This window comes from Eptesicus fuscus, chromosome 7 (assembly GCF_027574615.1).
Source record: "Eptesicus fuscus isolate TK198812 chromosome 7, DD_ASM_mEF_20220401, whole genome shotgun sequence".
NCBI classification, from domain to species: domain Eukaryota; kingdom Metazoa; phylum Chordata; class Mammalia; order Chiroptera; family Vespertilionidae; genus Eptesicus; species Eptesicus fuscus.
In genome coordinates, this window is record NC_072479.1 from 52,944,219 (window position 1) to 52,971,988 (window position 27,770).

General features: G+C 41.9%; 1 protein-coding gene across 2 annotated transcripts; it reads left to right on the forward strand.

Annotated features, from left to right (window-relative positions):
* The first annotated feature begins 5,338 nt into the window (after positions 1-5,338).
* NEMP1 (nuclear envelope integral membrane protein 1) lies at positions 5,339-27,770 on the forward strand. Of its 2 annotated transcripts, XM_008148672.3 has the most exons (9): positions 5,339-5,486; positions 14,882-15,000; positions 16,608-16,827; positions 19,335-19,407; positions 20,291-20,384; positions 21,519-21,633; positions 24,856-25,081; positions 26,214-26,387; positions 27,163-27,770. In XM_008148672.3, exons 1-9 carry the CDS (start codon positions 5,360-5,362, stop codon positions 27,341-27,343), a joined length of 1,329 nt encoding a protein of 442 aa, XP_008146894.2. In that variant the 5' UTR covers positions 5,339-5,359; the 3' UTR covers positions 27,344-27,770. The 2 variants fall into 2 exon arrangements, with proteins under 2 accessions (XP_008146894.2, XP_054574920.1); XM_054718945.1 differs by lacking the exon at positions 19,335-19,407 and having other exon boundaries at positions 5,360-5,486; positions 16,608-16,681.

Below are 27,770 nucleotides of genomic sequence, written 5' to 3' on the forward strand. Positions count from 1 at the left end.
GCGTGCAGGAGGCCGCCAATCAATGATTCGCTCTCATCATTGATGTTTCTATCTATCCCTCTTACTTCCTCTCTAAAATAATAAAATATATTTTTAAAAAAATAAAATAAAAAGCCCTAGCCGGTTTGACTCAGTGGATAGAGCATCAGCCTGCAAACTGAAAGGTTCCAGGTTCAATTCTGGGTTGTGGACTCGATCCCCAGTAGGGGGCGTGCAGGAGGCAGCTGATCCATGATTCTCTCTCATCATTGATGTTTCTATCTCTCCCTTTCCCTTCCTCTCTGAAATCAATAAAAAAAAATAAAAATAAAATGATTAAGTCAGAGAGAGCAGAATGTACACTTACATGGATGTATGAAATAGAATGATATGTTTGAGAAACTAGAAATTGTTCACTGTTGCTGGATGGGGATGGTGGTGGTAAAAAAGGAGCCCAGGGAGGTGTACAAGGCTATTTCATTAAGATGAGAGACTAGGGTCCTGGCTCAGGGGTAACTGCCCCCAAGGATCCGTGGGTTCAATTCCTGGTTAAGGGTACCTGGATTTCAGGTTAGTTCTCCACCTGGTCTGGGTGCCTGGAGGCAACCAATTGATGTGTCTCTCTCACATTGATGTTTTTGTCTCTCTCTCGCTCTCCCTCCCTCCTTCCCTCCCTCTCTAAAAATCAATTGAAAAAATATCCTCTGGTGAGGATTAACAACAAACAACAACAAAAATTACAGCCTAGGGCTTCTCGGACTATAGTAAAGGGCCAATTAAAAAAAAATTCCAGTCTGTTATCCGCTACTTCTATAAAGTACACAAAAGGTAGAATGAAATCCCCATTTTTATTAGCCTCAATAAATATAAAATTTCTCTCAAATTGCTGTAAAAGTTTCTAAAGGCTTACATTTAATTTCTGAAATTTTTTTCTTTGCAAATTGGTGACAAACTCTGAATAGCACTGCCATAGTCGTTTCTTTAGATCTATGTTTTGAATCATACTAAGGGCCCTGGACTTGACCACAGAAGATACCGTGGAACCATAAAGATTTTGTCATATAGGAGTGACAAGGTCAGATCTGCATTTAGGAGTAGGGTGGAGAAAGGGTTTTATGGCTGCAAAAACATTAGAGAGGCCAGCTTGCAGGAAATTAAGTGTGAGAAATCGAAAGGTGCTGGACTAAATCACTGGCATGAGATAGAGAGGAAAGAACAGACTTCAAAAGATTCAAATTAATAAGACCTGGTGATTGAGTGGCTAAGGGGTTGGGGAAAGAGAAGAAGGGTTAGGGTGACTCTTGAGCTTCTAGCTTGGGTGATGGAGTAAATAGAATAGAGTGCTCCTTCCCAAAACTTTGGGAATTGTCTTCATCAAATACCATTTGCAATACTTTTCCTAAATTAAAAAAAAAAAAGATGAAAACCAAGTTTTTCATAACTCATTTGATGACAAACCCTAATTTGTTATCTGAACTTATTTTGTGGCAGACCTGACCTAAACTTACACTAGATAATTTATAGTTTTTGCTTATCACACAGGTTTATCCCAGTGTGACTATTCATATATCTCATTGCAGACATACAAATTTGTTCAATTACATGGTATTGTCCCAGACCCCATTGGGATTGTTGCACTATATTGTGTATGCACCATATTACCTTTCTAAAGTTAAAAAAAAATTCTGAAACACATTTGCTATCCAGATTTCCCAACCCATTTACTCATCAATCTTGGCTTGAGTTCTTTTGGTTATTTGCATAAATCAGATCCACCTGCAGATAATGAATATTCATTGCAATGTATGCGATACACTCTGAAAATGATTCTCAAAGTTTTGAGCAGTGTCCTCATTATTAAAACAATGCCAAAAACATCTTGAGTAATTATTGTGAAGTGACAGACAGAATTCATTTGGATGGTCAGGTGTGAAGTATTTATGGATAACCAGTCATTTTTATATTTTAGCAGTCAGTTGCTGGAATTAGTTCCCAAACCTGGACTTAGTCCCCTGGTTCTCTGGCGTTTAGTCAAAACTAAAGTGTGAGCTCTGAATAATGAGAATTTGGGGCCTGGTAGGAAATGAAATGTGTGTGTGTGTGTGTGTGTGTGTGTGTGTGTATACACAAGTTATTTTTAAAGTTTTAGGTTCACAAAAAAAATTGAGAAGATAGTCCAGGGAGTTTCCATGTACCCCATATCCAGTTTCCACTATTATAATTATACTAGAGGCCCAGTGCACGAAATTCGTGCATGGGGGTGGGGTGGGGGGTGTCCCTCAGTCCAGTCTGCACCCTTTTCAATCTGGGACCCCTCGAGGGATGTCCGACTGCCTGTCCGGTAGGATCGGGCCTAAACAGGCAGTCAGACATCCCTTTCACAATCCAGGACTGCTGGCTCCCAACTGCTCGCCTGCCTGCCTGATTGCTTCTGCCTGCCAGCTTGATCACCCCCTAACCACTCCCCAGCTAGCCTGATTGATGCCTAACTGCTTTCCTGCTGGCCCAGTTTTCCCCAACTGCCCTCCCCTGCTGGCCTGGTCACCCCTAACTGCACTCCTTTGCCAGCATGGTCCCCCCCAACTGCCCTCCCCTGCTGGCCTGGTCCCCCCCAACTGCCCTCCCCTACTGGCCTGGTCCCTCCCCCAACTGCCTTCCCCTGCATGCCTCTCCCCACCAACTGCCCTCCCCTGCATGCCTGGTCCCCCCACCAACTGCCCTCTCCTGCAGGCCTGGTCACCCCTAACTGCCCTCCCCTGCAGGCCTGGTCCCCTCCAACTGCCCTCCCCTGCAGGCCTGGTCATCCCTAACTGCCCTCCCCTGCTGGTCTGATCGCCCACAACTGCCCTCTCCTGCTGGCCATCTTTGTGTTAGAGTGACAGTCAATTTGCATATTACCCTTTTATTAGATAGGATTAGTATCGGTACATTTGCCACTATTAATGAAACAGTGTTGATATATTGTCATTAACTAAAAATTGGTAGTTTATTCAGATTTCCTTAGTTTCTATGTAATTTTTTTTTCTGTCCCAGGATCCCATACATGATACCATATTAGATTTGGTTCTCATGTCTCAGGCTCCTCTTGGCTGTTCAGACTTTCCTTGTTTTTGATGACTTGACAGTTTTGAGGAGTATTTGTAGGATGCCTCTCTATTGGAATTTGTTTAATGTTTTTCTCATGATTATATTAGTTTTATGGGTTTGAGGGGGAAAAACAGCAGAGATAAAAATGCCATTTTTATCACATGCTATAAAGGATACTAATATCAATGTGATTTATTATTGTTGATATTGACCTCTCTAGGTCAGCCAAGGGACTGTGTGTATGAGACATAGGGTGACCATTGTCTCAGGGGTGGCCTAGACTTTCTTTATGAGGGTAAAATTTCTTCTCTTGCCCATGGCTCAGTCCCATATTGACTTTTAAAATATTCCTCGTTTCTGAAAGCTTGAACAAACCCCAGCAGTTACCTCCTTCCCTGAGTTTCTCTCCTATTTAATTAGGCTCTATCATCTTTAGTGCTCCTACTCACCACCACCACTATCAGCTCCTCTTAAAAAAAAAAAAAGCTTTGCTCTGGCCAGTGTGGTTCAGTTGGTTGGTCATCATCCCATGCTCTGAAAGGTTGCTTGTTTGATTTCTGGTCAGGGCATATGCCAGGTTTTGGGCTCGAACCCGGTAAGGGTGTGCAGGAGGCAGCCAGTGAATTGATGATCAATGTTCTGCTCTCATATCGATGTTTCTCTTTCTCTCCCTTCCTTTCTGTCTAAAAATCAATAAAAATATTTTAAAAATAAGATGCTTCAATTTCTACTAACATTTACTGAACACCTGTTATGTACACTCTGCTAGGCCCACACTGTGTGAAATCATTTAATGGGAAGCAGCTTGATGCATGGAAAGAACTCAGGCTTTGTAGTGTTAAGACGTGGGTTGGAAACACAGTCCAGCCCAACTAACTGTGCAATCTTGGGCAGGTTCTTTTGCGTCTCTTAGCCTTGGCTTCTTTTTCTTTTTAAAAAATTTCTTATTGATTTGAGAGAGAGAAGGAGGCAGGGAGGGAGAGAGGAATATCGATTTGCTGTTCCACTTAGTTATGCATTCCTTGGTTGATTCTTATATGTGTCCTGACTCGGGGGCATACCTGCAACCTTGGCCTATCAGGAGGATGCTCTAGCCAACTGAGCTACTCCCCGTGCCAGGGCTGCCTTGGCTTCTTCTTAAATGGAGATAATATTTGTCTCACAAGATGTGAGGAATAACAAGCTTTCTGTTAATCCACACATTTATTTCACTTCAAAAAATTACCCTGTCGCCGAAACCGGTTTGGCTCAGTGGATAGAGCGTCGGTCTGCGGACTGAAAGGTCCCAGGTTCGATTCCGGTCAAGGGCATGTACATTGGTTGCGGGCACATCTCCGGTAGGGGGTGTGCAAGAGGCAGCTGGTCGATGTTTCTCTCACATCGATGTTTCTAACTCTCTGTCCCTCTCCTTTCCTCTCTGTAGAAAATCAATAAAATTTATTAAAAAAAAAATTACCCTGTGACTACATTTTAGAATGCTAGTATTTATTCCTGACACACTGACAACACATTTTTTTTGGTGTGACTTCTGTTTTAAATAATTTAGGACCTTAGAAAACACAATCATCTTTTATTTTATTTTATTTTTTATATATTTTATTGATTTTTTACAGAGAGGAAGGGAGAGGGACAGAGGGCTAGAAACATCGATGAGAGAGAAACTTGGACCAGCTGCCTCCTGCACAGCTCCTACCGGGGATGTGCCCGCAACCAAGGTACATGCCCTTGACCAGAATCGAACCTGGGACCTTTCAGTCCGCAGGCCGACGCTCTATCCACTGAGCCAAACCGGTTTCGGCAGAAAACATAATCATCTTTTAAAACTTGCCCCGTCAGGCCCCACTGATAAAGATCTCTCAATTATAAGTTTCCCTTAACAAAAAGATCGTGATAAAAAAGAAAGAAAACAGAAGGAACTTGAGACAGTTTCCATGGAAATATCAAGTTCGGTCAAGGAGGCCTCGCCCATTCTGATTTCCTATTGGCTAAGCTTACCATCAATCGCACCAGTTGTAAATAAACTGGAGACGGAAGCATGTTGTTAAGGGGTGGAATCTTCCTGTCGCCATTGCTAAAAACGAATTCTAATAGGCTGAAAGCTGCTGCTCCCGCCCTCTCGCATCAGTTTCTAATAGGCGGGATTATAGGATCGCAGGGGACTGCGAGCTTGAAGCTCCTCCCAGCCAATTGGTTGTTATGGGGCGGGTCTTGTAGGGGATTGGCTGCTGGCCCTGCCTGTTCGGGATTAGTTGCTGGGGAGAGACACGTGAGGAGGCGGTGGCGGGAGGCGACTATGGCGGGAGGCATGAAAGTGGCGGTCTCTCCTGCTGCTGATGCCGGGCCCTGGGGCTGGGGGGCCGGGGGCGGCGGGGCAGTGCGGCTGCTCCTGGTTCTCTCCGGATGCTTGGTCTGTGGCTCAGGTACTGCCCGGGGCAGCAGCTGTCAAGGGGGCTGGTTCCGAGGGAGTAACATTCAAAAAAGTGGGGAGCGGCCCCGGGCGAGGCCGGTTACTCTGCTGAGTGGCGCGGCTTATGGGGAGAAAGAAGCTTGGTCGTCGGAGAAGGGGCGCGGGTACTGAATCAGGGCCTGGGGCGGCTTGGTGGAGGTGCCCTTAGTGGGGAGGAGCTTGGAGCCTTTTGGTGGAGACAGGAAGGGAGGCCCGAACTGGGTGAGTAGCGGTTCCCGGAGCTGCGTCCGCTGCTGGGGCCTCCTCGAGTTTTTTTGGTTAAAAAGAGGGAAACTCGAGAACCATTCGGGGTAGGCAGAGCTGCCACTGGAAAGGGAGCATCTCATTCATTCAGCACATTAGCAACACCTCTGAGTGTATGATATGCCAGGACTCGGGGCACGGATGGCTGAAATGCAGTCATCTCTAATGTCTTCTGTCCTTGTAAGGTCCTGGCCCCTACACGCCCTATGGAAGGGACCTGAAGCCGTTACATTCCCATTTCAAAAAAAATAGATACAAGCGCCATTCAGCATGAATAGGTTTCTTGTGGAAATTTAATTCCTCAGGCAAATTTATTTGATACTACTGGCTTTGGACTGAGTTGAAAAATTTCCTTTTCTGCTTTAATTCGGAAAACCTAGACTTTAAAATTCTTCATAAATGCAATTGTTACTTCTATGGGTAGATCACTTATTTAATGTTTATGAATTCAACAGTTGGTTGCCTAATTGTGGTGTTTCTACTGTTTGGACATTAGCGGTGTTTTTAGCTTTTAATTTTAGATAACACTTTGTGTATATCTTTGTGTATAACTTTTATTGCATTTGGATATATTTTTAGGATAGATTCTCAGAAATAAATTTACTAGATCAATAGCTAAAATATATTTAAGACCCTTGAAACATCTTGCTAAAGTACTTTACTGAAAAGGTGTGCCAGTTTGTACCATGATCAGCGATATTTACTTGTGACCCTTGACAGCACCTTTGCTAATTTGATAGATCGAAAATGGCATCTTAATGTACTTACCATTTATTGCATTATTTGTGAGCATATTTCAACTATTTAATTTTCTGTTTCGACCTTTGAATCTTTTGGAGGGTGTTTCTGTCCTTTGTTTTTGGCCTATTTGTTGTGACTTTTATTTATTGGGATTTTTGTGGACTTTTAAAATCTTATTTGTATAAAGTTTTTTTTATATACAAAGGATATAAATATATTTATAATCTGTTTATTTATTGCGCCCCCTTTTCCTCTTCTTTTTTAAAAAATATACTTTATTGATTTTTACAGAGAGGAAGGGAGAGGGAGAGAGAGCCAGAAACATCGATGAGAGAGAAACATCGATCAGCTGCCTCCTGCACAGCCCCCACTGGGGATGTGCCCTCAACCAAGGTACATGCCCTTGACCGGAATCGAACCTGGGACCCTTCAGTCCACAGACCGACGCTCTATCCACTGGGCCAAACCAGCTAGGGCTCCTCTTCTTTTTTTAACCAGTTAACTGCCCTGCGTCCAAAACGGAAACCATCCCCACACACTGCGATATTTTGAATTTAATTAGAAAAATCAATTTGCAATGAATATTATAAAAATAAATATATTACTCACAATTCGGGTGTTCTTGAATTCTTTCAGCTGAAAATTCTTAAGAAAAATTATTTTAAAGTTGTTCAGGGCTGCCATTTAGGGAAAACATTTTTTTTAAATAGATGGCTCGTGGCATGTGGGGAAGTTCCATCTGCGTCTACAGACACTTATGGCATACAATGGGTTAAAATTCTCACCTGTGGACATGCTTAGAGGAAGTGGGGGGGGCGAGGAGAGAAAGAGAGAAACTGCCTTCTGCTCTTGCCCTGACTGGGGATTGAACCCACAACCCAGGAAGTGCTCTGACTGGGAATCAACAGGTAACCCTTCATGAACAGGATGACACTCAAACCAACTGAGCCACTCCAGCCAGGCTGCCCCCTTTTTTAAATAGAAGATTTACTTTTTTTATGTGGTCATTTGATTTTATTATTTAGGTTTATTTCCATTCATGCTTAAAGACCCCTCCAAATTGAATTGATACTATTTTTTTGTGTGTGGTACAATTTAATTATTTTTAAATCTATAATTAATGCTAGTATTTGGTGTGAGGTGAGGATCTAGCTAGATTTTATTTTCCAAATAACCAGTCAGTTGTCCCAAGCATCCCATTGAATAATCTTTTGCTAAACTCACTGACTTAAGGTGCTAGTTATTTTTTTTTAATCCTCACCCGAGGGTATTTTTTTCATTGATTTTTGTTTTTAGAGAGAGGGAAAGGGGGGGAGAGGAGAGGGAGAGGGAAAGAGAAACATTGATGTGAGAGAGACACATTGATTGGTTGCCTCCCACACGTGCCCCTAAAAGGGGCTGGGGACAAATCTTCAACCGAGGTACTGCCCTTGGCTGGTGGATACTAACTGCTGAGCTAAATTGGTGCTTAAGGTGCTAGTTTTTTTTTTACTTAGAGAGATGGAGTTACATTTATTACGCGCGGGTCCAGAGGAAAAAGGGTGCTAGTTTTTAACCTTTTGCATTTGGATGTCGAGTGTGACGGTTATTGAATGTATCAGTAATTTGAAATATATAAAAATCCAAATAAATAAGTTTGTATGAAAAGAAACTCCAGTTTTTTATTCTGCTGCGCTTTGTAAAATCTGGGGTATTTAAAAAATTAAATCCCGAGTAGAATAAAGGAATCGAGAAAAAAGCAAGCGAGTGCAAAGGGTTAAGGAGGCTTTTAAGTATGAACTGGATTACCTCCTTACAGAAATGAATAGGGGCTATTTAAGAATTAGAAGAGGTAGTTTTCATAATTTTTTAGGGTCTGTTCTGGTCCTTACACATACTATGAATAATTTTCATTATCTTCTACTTGTAGATATTAATTGATCAGTGTTTATTGAAAAGTAAGTTTATAATGACCATAAATATGAAGTTATTAACCTTTGAATAGCTGCTTTATCCTCCTATATAATAGGAGGTCTCCTTGACCAGGAGTTCGACCAGGGGGCACGGCCAGCTGGCCAAAGGTCCGCAGCCCCTCCCCCTGACTGGCTCCACCCGTGATGGCCTGGATTGGGGCGGGCCAGCTGGACTCCACCTGTGCACGAATTCATGCACCGGGTCTCTAGTAGGTAAATAAGTAAGTTGTGATTCACTAAATTCCAAAAAGGCATTTTTCTGAGAAGTAGATCTTTGGGCTCGGAAAGCATTTTCCTGAATATTTAATTCATTCTGCTTTTTAACATGCTGGCTAATTCACTGTAGGGAGGGAAAGGAAGGTGGTGCATGTCCTTTTTCTATCAGAAGCACAGGTTTTAACATGAACATTTTGACAACTTGTATAGGTTGCGGGCTCGATCCCCAGTTGGGGGCCTGCAGGGGGCTTCTGATCAGTGATTCTCTCTCATCTTTGATGTTTATGTCTCTCCCTCTCCCTTCCTCTCTAAAGTCAATAAAAACATATTTTTAAAAGTAAATAAAACATGTTGCTTTTTATAAAAGTTTTATTTCTTTTTTTAAAAATTGTGGGTTTTTTTATTGATTTCAGAAAGGGAGAGGGAGAGATAGAAACATCAGTGATGAGAGAGAATCATTGATCGGCCACCTTCTGCATGCTCCCCACTGAGGATCAAGCCGAAATCCCGGGCAGGTGCCCTGACTGGGAATTGACCTGGAATCCAACTGTGACCTCCTGGTTCATAGGTCGACGCTCAACCACTGAGCCACACTAGCTGGGCAAAAGTTTTATTTCTTTAGGAAAATGACTAGAAAATTTTAAAGTTAGTTTTAAAACATTGTTACCTTTTCTTGGCATTAAGTCTTTCAAATGACCTATGTTAGTGATACATTATATTACCTGGTGCTGTGGGAAAGAAGGGGTTAATAAGTGTGAAACTTGTGTTTTTTTAAATTTGTAAATACAGTAGTTTTAAACTTCATATAACCTTACTCTTTTACAATCTCCAGAAGAAAATAAACTATTGATGAGTGCATTCTTTTAGCATATTTGAGTATATTTTTTTAGTATATTTATTAGACAGATGTCAAAAGTTTTCATTTTATGAAAGATAGGATTGGAGGAAATCCAAGTTAATATTGGATTAAATCCTAGTAAGAAATTGGTGGATGGGGTTTAGGACATGCTACTCTAAAATATAGTACCTTGGCACATTGAATATTTTAATCTGAGGAAGTTTGAGAAAACAGCAGAAGCAGGAAGGTCACTGGAACCTCTCTTACTTTGTCCTTCTTCCCTGAAACAGGCCATAAAATCCTTATATGAACCCTGGCCGGGTGGCTCAGTTGGTTGTGGATTGGATTCCTGGTCAGGGCACATACCTGGTTTGTGGGCTTGATTTCTGGTCCTTGATCCGGACGTCCGACTTCCTTCCAGACAAAGCCACGGTGGCGGGGCCGAGGCAGAGGCGGTTAGATCGATATTTCTCTCTCACATGGATGTTTCTCCCCCTTTCCTCTCTCTAAAATCAATAAAAACATATCCTTGGGTGAGGGTTAAAAAACAAACTCATGTGAGAGATGCCCTCTCTATACCTGGAGGAAAGGAGCATCCTTGTCTCTGAAGACAAATGGACACTAAGAATCCTAACAAACAGGCCTTGCTCAATCTCTCCTAGTTTACCACATTTACCTCATATTCCTTAACCTGTCATGTTCCTTCAGATTGTCCAGTCTTCATCAAACCAGCATAAAAAGTACATCAGTTTCAGGTTTCTTTAGGTCCTCATTTCCTTATGAAGGCTTTTGTGTCACTTAAACAAACATTAATTTGTATGCTTTTCTTCCTTTGTCAGTTTAATTTGCAGGCCCAGCCAAGCACCCTAAGAGAGTTAAGGAAGACTTTCTCCCCTACAATATTAAGACTGATTTTTTTTAAAGTTGAGATATAATTCACATACCATAAAATCCACCCTTTCAGTGGTTTTTAGTATATTCACAAAGTTGTGCAACCATCACCAATACTTCCAGAATATTTTCACCCATTGCAAATGAGACCCTATACATACACCTTAGCAGTCACTTTCCATTCCTCTCTTCCCAGCCCCTGGCAAACACTTATCTACTTTCTGTTTCTGTGGATTTGCCTATTCTGGACATTTAGAATAAATGGAAAAATGCAATATGTAGCCTTTTTTTTTTTAGTCTGGATTCTTCCACTCACTATAATGTTTTCAAGGTTCATCCATATTCTAGTATGTATCAGTACTTTTTATGGCTGAACTAGAGGCCTGATGCACGAAATTTGTGCACGGGTCTGGGGGCGGGGGCCCTCAGCCCAGCCTGCACCCTCTCGCAATCCGGGACCTCTGGCTCCTAACCGCTCGCCTGCCTGCCTGCCTGCCTGGTCTCGCCCCTAACTGCTCCCCTGCTGGCCTGATCTCACCCCTAACTGCTTGCTCCCCCACCAGCCTGATTACCCCTAACTGCCTCTGCCTCTGCCTCTGCCCGCCACCGTGGCTTTGTCTGGAAGGAAGTCGGACGTTCAGACATGGTCTATCTGGTCTAATTAGCATATTACCCTTTTATTAGTATAGATAATATTCCGTTGTATGCATATACCAAGTTTGTTTATCCATTCATCAATAGGTGGACATTTGGGTTGTTTCTACTTTTTGATTATTATGGATATTGCTGCTATGCATATGTGTGTACAACTTTTTGTGTGAACATTATGTTTTCATTTCTCTTGGGTGTATGCATAGAGGTGGAATTGCTGGGTCATATAATAACTCTGTGTTTAACTTTTTGAGGAACTGCTAAACTGTTTCCCAAAGAGGCTGCATCATTTTACATCCCTGGTAGCAGTGTCTGAGGGTTCCAGTTTCTCCACATCCTCCCTAACACTTGTTGTTGTCCTCATTTTGATTACAGCCATCCTAGCTAGTGTGAAGTGGTATTTCATTGTGGTTTGAGTTGCACTTCCCTAATGACTAGTGACTGTTTTTATGTGCTTTATTGGTCATTTGTATATCTTCTTTTTTCCCTTCAATTTTATGGTTCCAGTTGTACAGCTTAGGGGTTAGACCAGGCGTCCTCAAACTACGGCCTGCGGGCCACATGCGGGTATTTTTGCCGTTTTTTTTTTTACTTCAAAATAAGATATGTGCAGTGTGCATACGAATTTGTTCATAGTTTTTTTTAAACTATAGTCTGGCCCTCCAACGGTCTGAGGGACAGTGAACTGGCCCCCTGTTTAAAAAGTTTGAGGAGGAAAAAAATAAAATTTCGAGGCTTGATCAGAAAAAAAATAAAAAAATAAAAAGTTTGAGGACTCCTGGGTTAGACAATCATATATTTACAGTGTTTTCAATATTTTTAGTAACCCAACTGGCACCAGACATAGTTATTGCAATATTATTGGCTATACTTCCTATGCTCTACTTACAACCCCCTTAACTATTTTGTAACTACCAATTTATACTTAATGCCTTCACCTCTGTCACCCAGCCCCCAGACTTCCTTCCCCCTGGCAACCACCAAGTTGCTTTCTGTGTCTATGAGTCTTTTCATTTTTGTTCGTTTATTTTGTTCTTTAGAATCCATATAAGTGAAATCACATGGTATTTGTTTTTCTCTGATGGACTTATTTCACTGAGCATAATAACCTGTAGGTTTGTCCATGCTGTTGCAAATGATAAGATTTCACTCTTTTTTATGGCCGAGTAATATTCCATTGTATATGTATACCATACTTTATTTATCCCTCATATATTGATGGGCACTTGGGTTGCTTCCATATCTTGGCTATTGTAAATAACGCTACAATGAACATAGAGGTACATATATTCTTTCGAATTAGTGTTTGGTGTGTGTGTATTTTTAAATATATTTCTTTATTGATTTCAGAGAGGAAGGGAGAGGGAGAAAGAGAGAGAGAAACACCAATGATAGGAGAGAATCATTGATTGGCTGCCTCCTGCACACCCCCTACTAGGGATCGAGCCCGCAACCCAGGCATGTGCCCTTGGCTGGAATCGAACCTGGGACCCTTCAGTCTGCAGGTTGATGCTCTATCCACTGAGGCAAACCAGCTAGGGCTGTGTGGATTTTTTTTATAAATATCCAGAAGTGGAATCACTGAGTCATAAGGCAGGTCCATTTTTAATTTCTTGAAGAAATTTCATGCTATTTTCCATAGTGTCTGCACCAATCTGCATTCCCACCAACAGTGCATGAGGGTTCCCTTTTCTCCACATCTTCACCATTGTGTATTTTCTTTGGAGAAATGTCTATTCAGGCCCTTTGCCCATTTAAGAAATTGGGTTATTTCTCTTTGTTGTTGAGTTTAGTCTTTTGTTATATATTCTAGTTGTTAGACCTTTATCAGATATATGATTTGTAAATATTTTCTCCCATTTTGTGGGTTGTACTTTCAAAACAACACAGGTTTTTAATTTTTATGAAGTCTGATTTATTTTTTATTTTCGTTTTTTGCTATGCTTTAGTGTCATATATAAGAAACCATTGCCTAATCCAAGGTCCTGAAAATTTACACACCTGTGTTTTCTATTAAGCGTTTTGTAGTTTTTGCTCTTACATTTAGGTTTAAGACTGAATTTAACTTCAAAATTAGTCTTAGCTTTTACCCTAAAACAATTTTGGTTGGTGGGCATCATTGCCTTTTTTATGTGTAACTTTGGCTTCCTAATGTTTGGTTGAGGATTTTGTGTTTTTATGGGTTTTGTGTGTGTGTGTTTTTAGTTTATTTAAATCTACCCACATTTATATTAAGACCCAGAGAGATAACTACATTTCTACTTAAAGTAGCACTTAATAAATTGCTAAGTACAATATAGAACTCAAGGGATAAGTTATTTAAATATTTTGTGGTAAAGAAGGTAGCTTGCACAATTTGAGTGGGTAGACATGAAAGAGTGGTCACTTTTTAAAAAAATATATTTTTATTGATTTCAGAGAGGAAGGGAGAGGGAGAGAAAGAGAAACATCAATGCTGAGAGAGAAACTTCAATCAGCTGCCTCCTGCATGCCCCCTCGTGGGGGTTATGCCCTCAACCTGGGCATGTACCCTGACCAAGAATCAAACCATGACCAATGTGAGAGTGGTCACTTTTAAAATTTAAATTAACTGAGATTGAATACAGAACTTCTGAGGGGCAGAATGTTCTGTTTTGGTAAAACCAAAGGCAGTGCATGTATTCATTGGCTGTTCTTAAAACTTGAAACAAACAGCAGGAAGAAAGCAACTTTGCAGTCTTTTTAGTTTTGCTTAAAGTACTATACATATCTGTATATATAAAACCCTAAGTAACGGGTCACTATGATGTGCACTGACCACCAGGGGGCAGATGCTCAATGCAGGAGCTGCCCCCTGGTGGTCAGTGTGTTCCCACAGCAGGAGCACAGCTCACTGATGCAGGGCTCATGGCTGGTGAATGCAGCTGCAGAAGCCTCTCTTGCCTCCAGCCCTCCTCCTCGGCAGTGCTACCGAGAGGCCTGGCACAGCAGGGCCTGGATGAACGGGAGTGGCGCCGCGCCCAGCGTGCCGCTTCAGGTACTACTACATCTCTTGGGGGGTGTCAGACTGCTGGTTTCGGCCTGATCCCCACAGGCCAGGCCAAACAGGCAGTCCGACATCCCCAGAGGGGTCCCGGATTGGGAGAGAGTGCAGGCCAGGCTGAGGGACCCCACTGGTGCACGAATCTGTGCACCGGGCCTCTAGTATATATATATATATATAACATTGCCAATTCTGTTTATCCTACCTGGGAAAGGGATAGAGAAAAACCACAAGATGGGGTTATTTTAGCTTTGCCTTTTTACCGGAAACAGGACCTAGTGTGAATCTCAATTAAGCTAATTTGACTTTGGGCAAATTCTTTTTTTGTTTTTGTTAACCCTCATCTGAGGACATTTCCCCTCCCCCCCATTGATTTTTAAAATATATATATTTTTTATTGATTTCAGAGAGGAAGGGAAAGGGAGAGAGGGATAGAAACATCAATGATGAGAGAGTCATTGATCGGCCACCTCCTACTGGGGGTTGAGCCCGCAACCTGGGCATGTGCCCTTGACTGGAGGGTTAAATGAGATTGCATACTGACTGTCTTAACACTAAATAGTAGCTTTTGCTATTACTTATTCTGGGTTAATGACTATTTGTATTATCTAAATAAAATTAGACAGAAACAAGACTGTCTTATTTCTGATCTCATTTCAGTTATCTTGTTTCTCAGTCACTGACATTTTAACCCCAACTTTAAGAAAGTGTCAATTTAAATCTTTATGAAATGAATTAATAGTTATTAACTTGTTCTGTTACATTTAATTCTTATTTTCTTTCTTTGCATAAAGCTAAAATTGATGTGGTCATGCTTCAGGAATCTCGAGTTTATACTACGATTGCCAGGCAACAATTCTGTTATGAAAATGTGCTTATCCCAAAGTGGCATGATATATGGACACGGATACAGGTAATAATTTGGAGGCCCCTGGCAGGGGCAGTTTTTGTGAATGTTTGTCTGTATTAGTGAGCTATTTGACACTCTTTTCTGTCACACATAATTTTTATTTTATTTTATTTTAAAAAATATATTTTTATTGATTTCAGAGAGGAAAGGAGAGGGAGAGAGAGATAGAAACATAAATGATGAGAGAGAATCATTGATCGGCTGCATCCTGCACACCCCCCTTCTGGGGATCGAGCCCACAATCCAGGCATGTGCCCTTGACTAGAATTGAACCCAGGACCCTTCAGTCCATAGGTTGAGGCTCTATCCACTGAGCCAAACCAGCTAGGGCAGTGGTCGGCAAACTGCGGCTTGCGAGCCACATGGGGCTGTTTGGCCCCTTGAGTGTGCCTCTTCCACAAAATACCACGTGCGGGTGCGCACGTACAGTGCAATTGAAACTTCGTGGCCCAAGCGCAGAAGTCGGTTTTCGGCTCTCAAAAGAAATTTCAATCGTTGTACTGGTGATATTTGGTTCTGTTGACTAAAGAGTTTGCCGACCACTGAGCTAGGGCCACACACAAGTTTTTTTAAAAGTATTATTAACTACCTTGGCAGGGTTGAGATTATCCTGAATTGTGTTTTCATCAATAAGCATTTTTTTCCTACTTTATGTTCCTCTCTCTGCTTATTTAAGTAGTTTATAATACTTTACCCTGAGGTAAACTTTCTCCTTTTCCCAAAGAAACTTCTTTCTTCTCTTGCCCTCTTCTTTTTACACACACGCGCGCGCGCGCACACACACACGCACACACCCTACACATCCTTTTCTTTTTAAAGGCCTGTGCCTTCTTTGGCCTGGAAACTGTTGTGTGTCTGTCAGGATGTAAACTCTTTTGCCTTGCTGCTCTTATTTTTATTCTGCACAGGATGTTTCATAAGCCTCCTGAACTGAAGTTTCCCCTTGATAGAATGAATGACTTTGGTCTCATTTATTTCATAATGCCATTAAACCATCTGGCAAAGCAAGAGTGTCTGGCTGTAATAGTGATTGAACAAAATGAGTCCTTTTGAAAATGGTGCTACTCTTATAAGCATAGTTACTAATAAGGGCATTTGTTGTTCACATCAAAAACATAAGGGTGGGCTTGTGGGTTTCTTTTTTTAATTCTCTTTTTTTTGTATGATATAAAAATCATATTCCATCTGGGGCAAATTGTAACCAACATGTACCCATAATCAGTGATTTGTGACAAAGGGTTGAATTTCTCAGCCTGTCATTATGGGAAACCTTTTTGGGGCTGCTTATGCCTGGTAATTATCTTAATATTCTAGGCCCTGGCTTTGTATGATCTCTTATAAATAGCTGTATTGTGGAAGTCTTTTTTCTCCCTATGTTCAGGCCTAATAGTAGATTCAGATCATGTTAACTACAAGACATTCTAACAGCTGCCTCTCTGTACCATGTGCAATGTTTTTTGTCCAATTATGTTTTAGCCACTGCATCTCTATTATTTCTCGTAAGCCTTTTGGAAAACTAGTGCCATTTCTAATTTAGATATTTACTCTAAAGTTTTGTGTTAATTTAAAATTTTTATTTGTGAAAAATGCACTCCTATTTTGTGTTACAGATTCGGGTAAATAGTTCCAAACTGGTACGAGTCACCCAGGTGGAGAATGAGGAGAAACTGAAGGAGCTAGAGCAGTTTAGTATTTGGAACTTTTTTTCTTCCTTTTTAAAAGAGAAATTGAATGACACCTATGTTAATGTGGGACTGTACAGCACAAAAACCTGCCTCAAAGTTGAGATTATAGAGGAAGACACCAAGTACAGTGTCACCGTGACCCGCAGTAAGTCTTACCTGTGTTTTTATGATGGATTCTATAGTGAGAAGGGACTGAACTTTGGAGGGTATAATTAGTGAGAAAGAGAAGTCAGCCCAAGATAATTCCATTTGGGTTCTGATTATAACCTGAGTTCACTACTGCTCCAAACAGTTTAGAGAGACTCCACCCCACATAAAGCCCTTTAGGCCTAGAATTGAGACTTCACATTAGATCATTGTAAGTACCTCTTTACCTAGAATTGTGAAGATGCACATTCTTAATTCTTCCATGGCTCTGACCTGATATTCCTAGTATTTCTCAGAGTTTGAAAGATGTATTCCTGCCTTCTGGGCACTTCTAGACAAAGATAGGTGTCTCGAAATGTACAGGTCTACATTTGAAGACATGAACGGTTAAATAATAAAAACTGAAGAATCCTAGCCGATTAAGGATTCTGTCTCATTTTGATGGATGTTTCTATCTCTCTCCCCCTCCCTTCCTCTCTGAAATATAATATAATATAATATAATATATATATATATATATATATATATATATATATATATAAAACTGAAGAAAGGCAGAACTGTATATTAGTACTTCATAAGTAAAAAGTATTTGTGGAATGATAAATATGAAGATCACTGCAATTTAAGGCTTATTCAGTGAACTGGGAGAAGCCCTCCCTTCTCTGAATGTCTGAGAAAGTTTCAGAGAGGAGGTGGATCATTATCCTGTTGAATTTTCTGTGACTTTTGGTCTCTCCCTGGTTACCACCCAGGGTCCTGGATTGTTGTGAGTAGTGGAAACATTCTTGGGTTTTGCTATAAAATAGTTTGTGCCTTCTAATTGCCCCAGGGTTTCACAGTTCTTTGGATTGGCCTGTTGTTTTTATTGTTGTTTGGTTGATTGATTGGTTTTTGTATTTCTTTTACATTTACTGATCTTTTTTTTTATCCTATTCCATTTGTGGATCTCCCCTAGACTCAGCTCTTGAATGTGAAGGCTGTGCGAGGGTCTGGTATGTCCCTAAGGGGCTTCTGCTTGGGCCCCTGGTCCTGAGTGAACTGTGTTTGAATGTAGGTTTTTCCAACACAGTGGTTGTATAGCGAAGGGAAGTAAATGGTGGTGTTGGACCAGAAGAGCAGCCAGTTAGAGAACAACAGAGGGCCCCAGATCCAAAGTTCTAGGCAAATCTGTTAAGTCCCAGCCTGAGTGACTTAAGGCTTGAAAGCCAGAGTGGTGGAGACCTCTTGTGGGCAATTGCATGAAGTGCTGATGCCACTATGCCTGGCTCTATCCAAAGCAAAGCTTGGTTTCTTTTAGCCTTGGTGTAGGTAGCCAAAATAAAAATAAGATCTTCAGGAAAGTACAGGCTAGACAGAGACCTAATTACCCTTTCTCTTTGGAAGGGTGTTCCAGCTTTCTGTGGAATTTATAATGCTATTTAGGTGGACTGTTTGTATTTATTTTATTAGCTGACCAATAATGCCAACATTGCCTTTTATTCTACCCAATAATTCCCTCTTATCCATGGTTTCACTTTCTGTGGTTTTAGTTACCTAAATTGTGCGCTGTTCTGGGTAGCAGGATAAAGTCTTGTACTATCCCATCTGGATATGAATTGTCCCTTTGTCCAATGTATCCACGCTGTATACCTTACCTTCCTGTTGGTCACTTGGTAGCCATCTGGGTTATCAGATTGATTGTCACAGCTGACTGTCCCCATATTGCAGTGCTTGTATTCAAGTAGCCCTTAGTTTACTTAATAATGGCTCCAAAGCACAAGAGTAGTGATGCTAGTAATTTGGATATACCAAAAAGAAGCTGTGAAGTGCTTCCTTTAAGTGAAAAGGTGAAAGTTATTGACCTAATAAGGAAAGTATGAAACTTATAAAATAGGTACAGTAAGGTACAGCAGCTCCCTCACTGTGATCTATTGAAAGTCAGCCTTCAACACAAGGGTTTGTCTCGCTCTCATCCTCTCGTATGCTGAGGTTGTTAAGATAAACGGTAAGAATGAATCTTCTATCCATGAAATTGTGAAGAAGAAAAAGAAATCCATGCTAGTTTTGCTGTCACAAGTCAAACTGTAAAAGTTACAGCCACAGTGCATGGTAAGTGCTTAGTTAAGATGAAAAAGGCATTAAATTTATGGGTGGAAGACCTGAACAGAAAACGTGTTCCAATTGATGGCTGTGTGTTGCACCAGAAAACATTGAACCTATACTAAGACTTCAAGCAGGGAACCCTGAAATGAATGGCCACATTCACATAACTTTTATTATAGTATATTGTTATAATCTAATTGTTAATTGTTGTTAATCTCTTACTGTACCTATTTTATAAAGTAAACTATCATAGCTGTTTTTGTATAAGAAAATACATTACATATATGCTTCAGTACTGTCCTCGGTTTCAGGATTCCACTGGGGGTCTTGGACCGTATCCCCCAGCGGATGAGGAGAGACTACTATAATACCTTTAACTGTTTGGTTCTCCTATTAAACAGAAGTCTCTCTTTATTTCAGGATTTGACCCCAAACTCTTTCTCGTTTTCCTTCTTGGACTAATGTTATTTTTTTGTGGAGATTTGTTGAGCAGGTAAGTTCCAAGACTAGAGTGCGGAATGACGAGACTCAGACCGGTCCTTGACTTTTATTGTAAAAACTTCAAGTGCTGCCATTTCCTTTTCCAGGACCTTTATGGCTAGGCCATTATCTGCTTGGATCATTTTTAAAAGTACTTTAATACAGAAGTAAAGAGACAAACATTAACCACTTATTCATTTCCTGCCTTTAGGAACTTACTAGGTAAGCTAGGTGAAACTGACATGTACAAATAGAAAAGAGAGAGAGAAAAAAGCAAACATTGAACAAAGATAGAATCAACAGTAACTATGTATACAAGTAAAAAGAGTATTTGTGGAGTAGTGAATGAAAGATTAACAATTGGAGTTTGAAGTTGGGCTGGAGTGAGGTTGGTGGAAGTTGTTCCCTTTTTGGGGGATCCTAAGAGAAACTCGGTGAGGGAGTAATAGCTGATAGAAAGAGCCTGGAACAGGAGTAAGAGCGCTCTTTACTAGGTCTTGTGTTTCGTTTATCCTTCTGGGTAATCAGTTCAGTTCCAGTCTCCACAAGTGCAGTATTGTCCCTTCCTTCTCCCAGAGATGGTATATGGTTACTCAAAAGAAAGATTCTTATTTAAAAATGGGGTTGGGAGAGATGCTGGGGATGAGAGTGGGAGACTAAGCAGAGGTTTATTATTGGGATATAGTTGAGGGGACCTCATTGATACTAATTCTCATAATCTGGGAGTAACTATATTGTTCCAGTTTCTTCAGTTTTCTGACTTCAAGTTTTGGGCAAATACCTGCTCTAATCTTGTATCTTTCTTCTGTCTTTTGACTAGGATAGTTGTCCTAGTTGGAACAATGCCATGTGTGAAGAATACACACATAGTCATGAAATACATTTTCTCTTTGCAGAAGCCAAATCTTCTACTATTCCACTGGGATGAGTGTGGGAATTGTGGCATCTCTGCTAATCATCATTTTCATGCTGTCCAAGTTTATGCCCAAGGTAAGTAGCAGAATACTCGTGTGGTTAAGATGAGCCTGGATAATTGAAAGATAGTTTTCTTAGGTAATTTAGCAGCACTGAAATTTGCATTGATATCTAAGCCAATGTCCTACTCCTTCCTTGATTCAGAAAAGTATTTACTATGATGAAACTTGGACATGATTACATATAAACTCCCTTTTTATTTAAAACTAGAGGCCCGGTGCACGAAATTCGTGCATGGCGGGGGGGGGGGGGCCTGTATCTTCTCCAATCTGGGACCCCTCGGGGGATGTCTGGGACCCCTGTGAGATTGGGCCTAAACCGGCAGTTGGACATCCCTCTCACAATCCGGGACCACTGGCTCCTAACCGCTTGCCTGCCTGCCTGATTACCCCTAACCACCTCTGCCTGCCTGCCTGATCACCCCTAACTGCCTTTGCCTGCCTGCCTGATCGCCCCCTAACCGCTCCCCTGACGGCCTGATCACACCCCTAACTGCTTGCTCCCCCGCGCCAGCCTTATAGTGCCCCTAACTGCTTGCTCCCCCATGCTGGCCTGGTTGCCCCCTAACTGCTTGCTTCCCTGCGCCAGCCTGATCATGCCCCTAACTGCCTGCTCCCCGCGCTCGCCTGGTTGCCCCCTAACTGCTTGCTTCCCCGTGCCAGCCTGATCATGCCCCTAACTGCCTGCTCCCCGCGCTCGCCTGGTTGCCCCCTAACTGCTTGCTTCCCCGTGCCAGCCTGATTTCGCTCCTAACTGCTTGCGCCTCTGTTGGCCTGATGGCCCCTAACTGCCTCTGCTTTGGCCCCCACTACTGTGGCTTTATGAGGGAGAAAGTGGGATGTCCGGAAGACATCTGGTCAACCTGGTCTAATTAGCATATTACCCTTTTATTAGTATAGATTCTGCGCTTAGTGGGGGATTAAAGTCTCCTTCCTATTTGCTAATTACATAGTCAGGCTTTTAAGTTATTTAGCATCTTATTTTCCCAGTGTCCTTTGCAGACTGTACCACTTTAAATAGGAAATGTTTGTCAGAGATGTGTTTTTCAGTAGTTTGAATTTTTTTTAACATAGTTTCATTTTGCTTTTATGTATGGAAATCTTTTGTAACTTTTTGTAACTTTTTGCTTTCATTTCTACTCTGTTTTAGAAAAGTCCCATTTACATCATCCTGGTGGGAGGCTGGTCCTTTTCGCTATACCTCATTCAACTAGTTTTTAAAAATTTACAAGAGATCTGGAGGTGCTACTGGCAGTATCTTTTAAGTAAGTGTTGTTGGTTTTGCTTTCCTTTTTATATGTTTATAGGCTGTTTTAGTTAATGAAATTAACTTTTAGGAGTTTAATAGTCCATGCCATTTTATTAACTTTTAAGAATCATAGTTCTTCACTTATTTCTAACCCTTCTACAGTTGTTACCTTCTCTTAAATTAAAATGATGCTGCTTGGAAGAAGACTTTAATTTGTGTTGTAGATAAGTACACCTTTCTTTATATGATAGGCATCTTTCTGAAAAACTGTAAATTGACTTTATTAATATAATTGTATTTATTTTTATTGTTGACAGTATTACAGATGTCCCCAATTTTTTCCCTTCCTTTGCCCCCCTCCACCAAGCCCCTGCCCCACTCCAGGCCTTCACCACACTATTGTCTGTGTCCATGGGCTATGCATCTCTAGCCTATCTAATAAAAGAGTAATATGCAAATTGACCGTCACTCCAACACACAAGATAGCTGCCCCCATGTGGATACAAGATGGCCACCACAAGATGGCCGGCAGGGGAGGGCAGTTGGGGGCGATCAGGCCAGCAGGGGAGGGCAGTTGGGGGCAATCAGGCTGGCAGGTGAGGGCAGTTGGGGGTGACCATGCCTGCAGGGGAGGGCAGTTAGGGGTGACCAGGCTGGCAGGGGAGGGCAGTTAGGGGCAGTTGGGCCGGCAGGGGAGCAGTTAGGTGTCGATCAGGCTGGCAGGGGAGTGGTTAGGGGGTGATCAGGATGGCAGGCAGAAGCAGTTAGGAGCAATCAGGCAGGCATGCAGGTGAGCAGTTGGGAGCCAGCAGTCCTGGATTGTGAGAGGGATGTCCGACTGCCCAATCCAGTGGGATCGGGCCTAAACGGGCAGTCGGATATCCCTCTAGGGCTCCCAGATTGGAGAGGGTGCAGGCTGGGCTGAGGGACCCTCCCCACCCCCCGTGCATGAATTTCATGCACTGGGCCTCTAGTATATATGAAAGCCTAAGTGACTATTCTGACCGAAGGACTGACCAACCAGTCGCTATGATGTGCACTGACCACAAGGGGCAGATGCTCAACGCAGGCATTGCCCCCTGGTGATCAGTGCACTCCCACAGCCAACCTCCCACGGCTCCTCCCCTCCAGCTGGCTGGCCCCCATCGGCCCCTGGTGGTAAACCATTTATAGACGACCTGCTTCTGAGTTGGGGTTTCATACGTAGCAGAGCAGCTCCCTCACTGTGATCTATTGAAAGTCAGCCTTCAACACAAGGGTTTGTCTCGCTCTCATCCTCTCCCTTCCCTGGGGGCTATCCACCCACCGTGGTGGCAGTGTGGCAGAGAGGGAAGGAGGATGGGGGGATGCAGGGAACCACGCGGTGGCGGGGGCAGCATTGGCAGCCAGCTTCAGTTCCTTCCACGCCCGGTCTGGTGACCATCGCCTCCTCTCCCAACCCCACCAGGGCCTTCAGGCCTCTGGTTGGGATGGGTAATTGGGGGTGGGTGGCGGCAGATGCGGCCCCTTTCCCAGGTGGGCTGAGGGCCACCTCCCTCCTTGGAGCCGGCGGCCAACCACCCGTGTTCCCTCCCTCACTCGGTGCACAAATTCGTGCACTGGGCCTCTAGTATTCATATAAGTTCTTTACTTAATTTCTTCCTGTCCCTCCAACCGCCTACTCTCTGAGATCTGTCAGTCTGTTCCAGGCATCCATGCCTCTGGACCTATTTTGTTTGTCAGTTTATTTTGTTCTTCAGATTCCACATATAAGTGGGATCATGTGCTGTGTGTCTTTCTCTGACTGGTTTATTTCACTTAGCATAATAATCTCCAGGCCCCTCCATGCTGTCACAAAGGATAAGAGATCCTTCTTTTTTACAGATGAATACATAGTATTCCATTGTGTAAATGTACCACAGTTTTTTTTATCCACTCATCAACTGATGGGCACTTGGGCTGTTTCCAGATTTTAGCTATTGTAAATAGCACTGCTATGAACGTAGGGGTGCATATATTCTTTCTGATTAGTGTTTTGGAATTCTTAGGATATATTCCTAGAAGTGGGATCACTGGGTCAAATGGGAGTTCCATTTTTAATTTTTTTTAAGAAATTCCATACTGTTTTCCATAGTGACTGCACCAGTCTGCATTCCCACCAGCAGTGCACTAAGGTTCCCTTTTCTCCACATCCTCACCAGCACTTGTTGTTTGTTGATTTATTGATGGTAGCCATTCTAGCAGGTGTGAGGTAATACCTCATTGTAGTTTTAATTTGCATCTCTCTGATGATTAGTGACATTGAGCATGTTTTCATATGTGTATTGGCCATCTGTATGTCCTTTTTGGAGAAGTGTCTATTTAGGTCCTTTGCCCATTTTTAATGGGATTATTTGTCAATATAATTGTATTTCAAATATACTTGAGGACTTAAAGAAATAACTCTTCATTGAATCTGATCTGTAAAGCAATAATTCTTTTTTTGTACAGATAGTAACACTTAATCTACCCTTTGAGAGGTGATTAATCTGGATTTCCATATATTGGGTGGTTTGTTGTTAATCCTCACTCAAGGATATGTTTCTTTATTTTAAAAATATGTATTTTTATTGATTTCAGAGAGGGAGGGAGAGAGATAGAAACATCAATGATAAGAGAGAATCATTAATTGGCTGCCTCCTGCACGCCCCCCACTGGGGATTAAACCCGCAACCCTGGTATGTGCCCTTGACCCGAATCGAGCCTGAAACCCTTCAGTCTGCAGGCCAATGCTCTCTCCGTTGAGCCAAACCAGCTAGGGCCCAAGGGTATTTTTTCATTGATTTTTAGAGAGAATGGAAGGGGGAGAGACAGAGAGAGAAACATCGATGTGAGAGAGACATGGATTGGTTGCCTCCCCCAATTGAGCCTGCAACCAAGTATGTGACCTTGACCAGAATCAAACCTGGGACCCTTCAATCCTTGGGCTGACACTCTATCAAAACCAGCAAAACCAGCTAGGCCATATATTGGTTTTTTTAAACAAGACTATTCTAGAGTTGTTCAATGTGTAGCAATGCTTCATTTGACACAAATAAATTAGGGATAAAAGGAAGGATGGAAGCTTAAAAAGATAAATATATCTGAATGATAGCAAAACGTAGGATAATTGAGTAATGATCTTGTCCGTTTTCCTGGTTCAGTCGGTGCTGTACAGTCACTTATTGCTGTTCCTCACACAAATTATTTTACTAATGTATTCTGTTAACTCTTCTCATAGGTTATATCCTCGCAGTTGGATTTATGAGTTTTGCAGTCTGTTACAAGCTTGGGCCCTTGGAGAATGAACGAAGTATCAACCTGCTGACCTGGACCTTGCAGCTGATGGGCCTCTGTTTCATGTATTCTGGTATCCAGATACCACAGGTTGCTTTTGCCATTATCATCATTGCTCTGTGTACTAAGAACCTGGAGTATCCTATTCGGTGGCTGTACATCACTTACAGGTGACTGAAAGGCAATGTAACTATTGAAATGTGCAATGTGTTGATAGAGTTGCAGCAAAAGGATACAAAAGTGTTGACCTGGGAGCCTCTTTGTTAATGAAAATTTATTGTATTATTGCTTCTGTTTTTGTCCTTCCTGACTCTCTTTTTTTAACTCTCTATAGGCATTTTTATAGTTTTATTATAGTTATTTTATATAAAAGTATCCACTAAAGTGTGATGTGTTCATGTCACCACTAGATGGTGCAAGGTATATTACTTTTATATCAAATGCCTCAGGTTACATGGTTTCAGAGTATTTCACATTGGCTCTCAGATTGCTCTGGAAGTCCTGGTCTTTTTTTTTCTTCTTTTAATTGATTTTTTCCTGCTCTGTAGAGAGAGAAGAGGGAGAGGGAGAGAGAGAGAAACATTGATCGGCTGCCTCCTGCATGTCCCCCTACTGGGGATAGAGCCCACAAGCCGGGCATGTGCCCTGACCAGGAATCGAACCATCAACCTCTCAGTCCACTGGATGATGCCCAACCAACTGAGCCACACTAGCCAGGGGTGGGAGTCCTAGTCTTAAGATGTAATTCATAGTGTGTTATCACCTTGCATAGTGAGTATGGAATGGTCTCAGGTTGTCAATGGTGGTTCTATTACAGATAGTCAAGGGTGATATCTTCAGTTTGGGGAACAAAGTTAATGGACCACAATTTTACACCATCATTTTTGGTCATTTTCCCAGTTTTTGGAAAATAAATACTTTATCGTTTATTGGCAAATAAGTGAATTTGCTCACATTAGTGAATAATAATTGACTATTCTGACTTGTCACTAATAGTCTGACATGTCAAGAGTACATTATAACTAAAGCTATCTGGCCCAGCCAGCATGGTCACAGTTCAATTCCCGGTCAGGGCACATACCTGTGTTGTGGGCTCAATTCTCAGTGTCGGGCATGCAAGAGGCAGCTGATCAATGATTCTCTCATCATTAATGTTTCTATCACTCTTTCCCTCTCCCTTCCTCTCTGAAATCAAGAAGGTCAGGCTCTCTGCTGTATGCCTGGCCCACTTAAGGGAGCTAGAGGTAAGGGTACATATAGATTACTGATTAATGATTCATGGTGTTATTTTGGTGAGCACAGAAAGATGTGTAAGGCAACAGAAAAGATTGTCCCCCCTCGTCTCCTGACAGAAGAAGAGTATCGGATACAAGGAGAGGTGGAAACTCAAAAGGCGTTAGAGGAGCTTCGAGAATATTGTAATAGTCCGGACTGCTCTGCTTGGAAGACTATTTCTCGAATCCAGTCTCCAAAGAGGTAAACTCTTGGCCAGATATGCCAAGCATCTTTCAGGGTGACTGTGACCTTGAGTTTTAACAGATCATACTTCTAGGTAATAATTTTATATTTATGGCTTTATTTTCCTGTTCATTTAGTAGTCAAGAGAAAGGTATGTAATCATATGTTAAGCGGAGCCTGTGTTTTGGTTCCTCAAGGAACTATCTACTCTAGCTTTGATTGTAGCATAGACGTGAGAAGATTCCAGTACCCTTCAGTACACATCAAGTACATATTCCAGTACATATCAAGTGTCCCTTCTGATAGTATTGCATTACCCTTTGAGTGGTGTTTTCTGTTTGTTTGTTTGTTTGCTTTCAGGGGAGAGGGGTGGGATTTTTTTTCCCCTTTTTATTTGGGAGCAGCTATACCAGTGAGTATGTGAAGCTTCAATTTAGAATCCTGATGGCATAAAGTTTATAGGACCATAAACATGAATGAATGTGTAATGACCCTTAATCTTTTCTTATCAGAATTTCAGGTGTCTAAAGGAACCTTGGCACTTCCATAGCTAAAAAGCATAGGCTAGTGCTTATTAAGCAGGATGAGATTGCAGGGGATGTTGGCCTATGACCCCAGCTTTCCTTTTCTCCTTGTCTCTTGTTTTAGTCTACTTAACTGCCAGAGTAAGGACAGGGATGCTGTCTGGACTCAGCATAATTTGAGTAGATCAAGGGTTTAAATTTATTCTTATTTTGAAATAAAAATAGAAAGGGCAGAAGGTTCCTAATGAATATTATCTTCTCTTTTCCAGATTTGCTGACTTTGTGGAAGGTTCTTTTCACCTCACACCAAATGAAGTTTCTGTCCATGAGCAGGAGTATGGATTAGGGAGCATTATTGCCCAGGATGAGATCTATGAAGAAACATCCTCTGAGGAGGAGGATGCAGATTCTCGGTACCCCACTTTCATGCAGAACAACTTTTTGACTTAGGTAGAAGTCAGTTATTTTTATGTGGACTGGCCTGGTACCTTGATGGTCCATGTCGCATATGTTGTGCATTATGCTTCTCAGCTTGGTGAGACAGAGTGAGATACTGCAGGAATTCTCCCACTGAAATTAGAAGCCTGAGTAGGCCTCCCTCTGGAAATGGTCTTGGTGGTCTTTGTGGGATCCCTGGGGAATGGGAGTGGATAAAGTAGTGAATGCTCCCCTTGGTTAAGCAGTCAGCTCACCTATTATGTTTCCAAAGATATTGGATGAGCACAGCGAGCACAGCATTCTAGCTCCTCTTTTGGAAGTTGATTCAGTCATGGCATTTCTACCACTGTGACTGGCACTCGGAAGTGAGAACTGTTATCTGGGTTGTATTTTTTAGAGAGAAACCCACAAATCTAAGCCTCTTTCACTTCTACTTTTA

Excerpts from the sequence above, each read along its gene's own strand:
- NEMP1 (XM_008148672.3), top strand. The coding sequence starts at position 5,360 with ATGGCGGGAGGCATGAAAGTGGCGGTCTCTCCTGCTGCTGATGCCGGG. Across the intron at positions 19,408-20,290 it reads TGTGGAGATTTGTTGAGCAG|AAGCCAAATCTTCTACTATT; the intron begins GTAAGTTCCAAG and ends TTCTCTTTGCAG. Across the intron at positions 26,388-27,162 it reads CGAATCCAGTCTCCAAAGAG|ATTTGCTGACTTTGTGGAAG; the intron begins GTAAACTCTTGG and ends TCTCTTTTCCAG.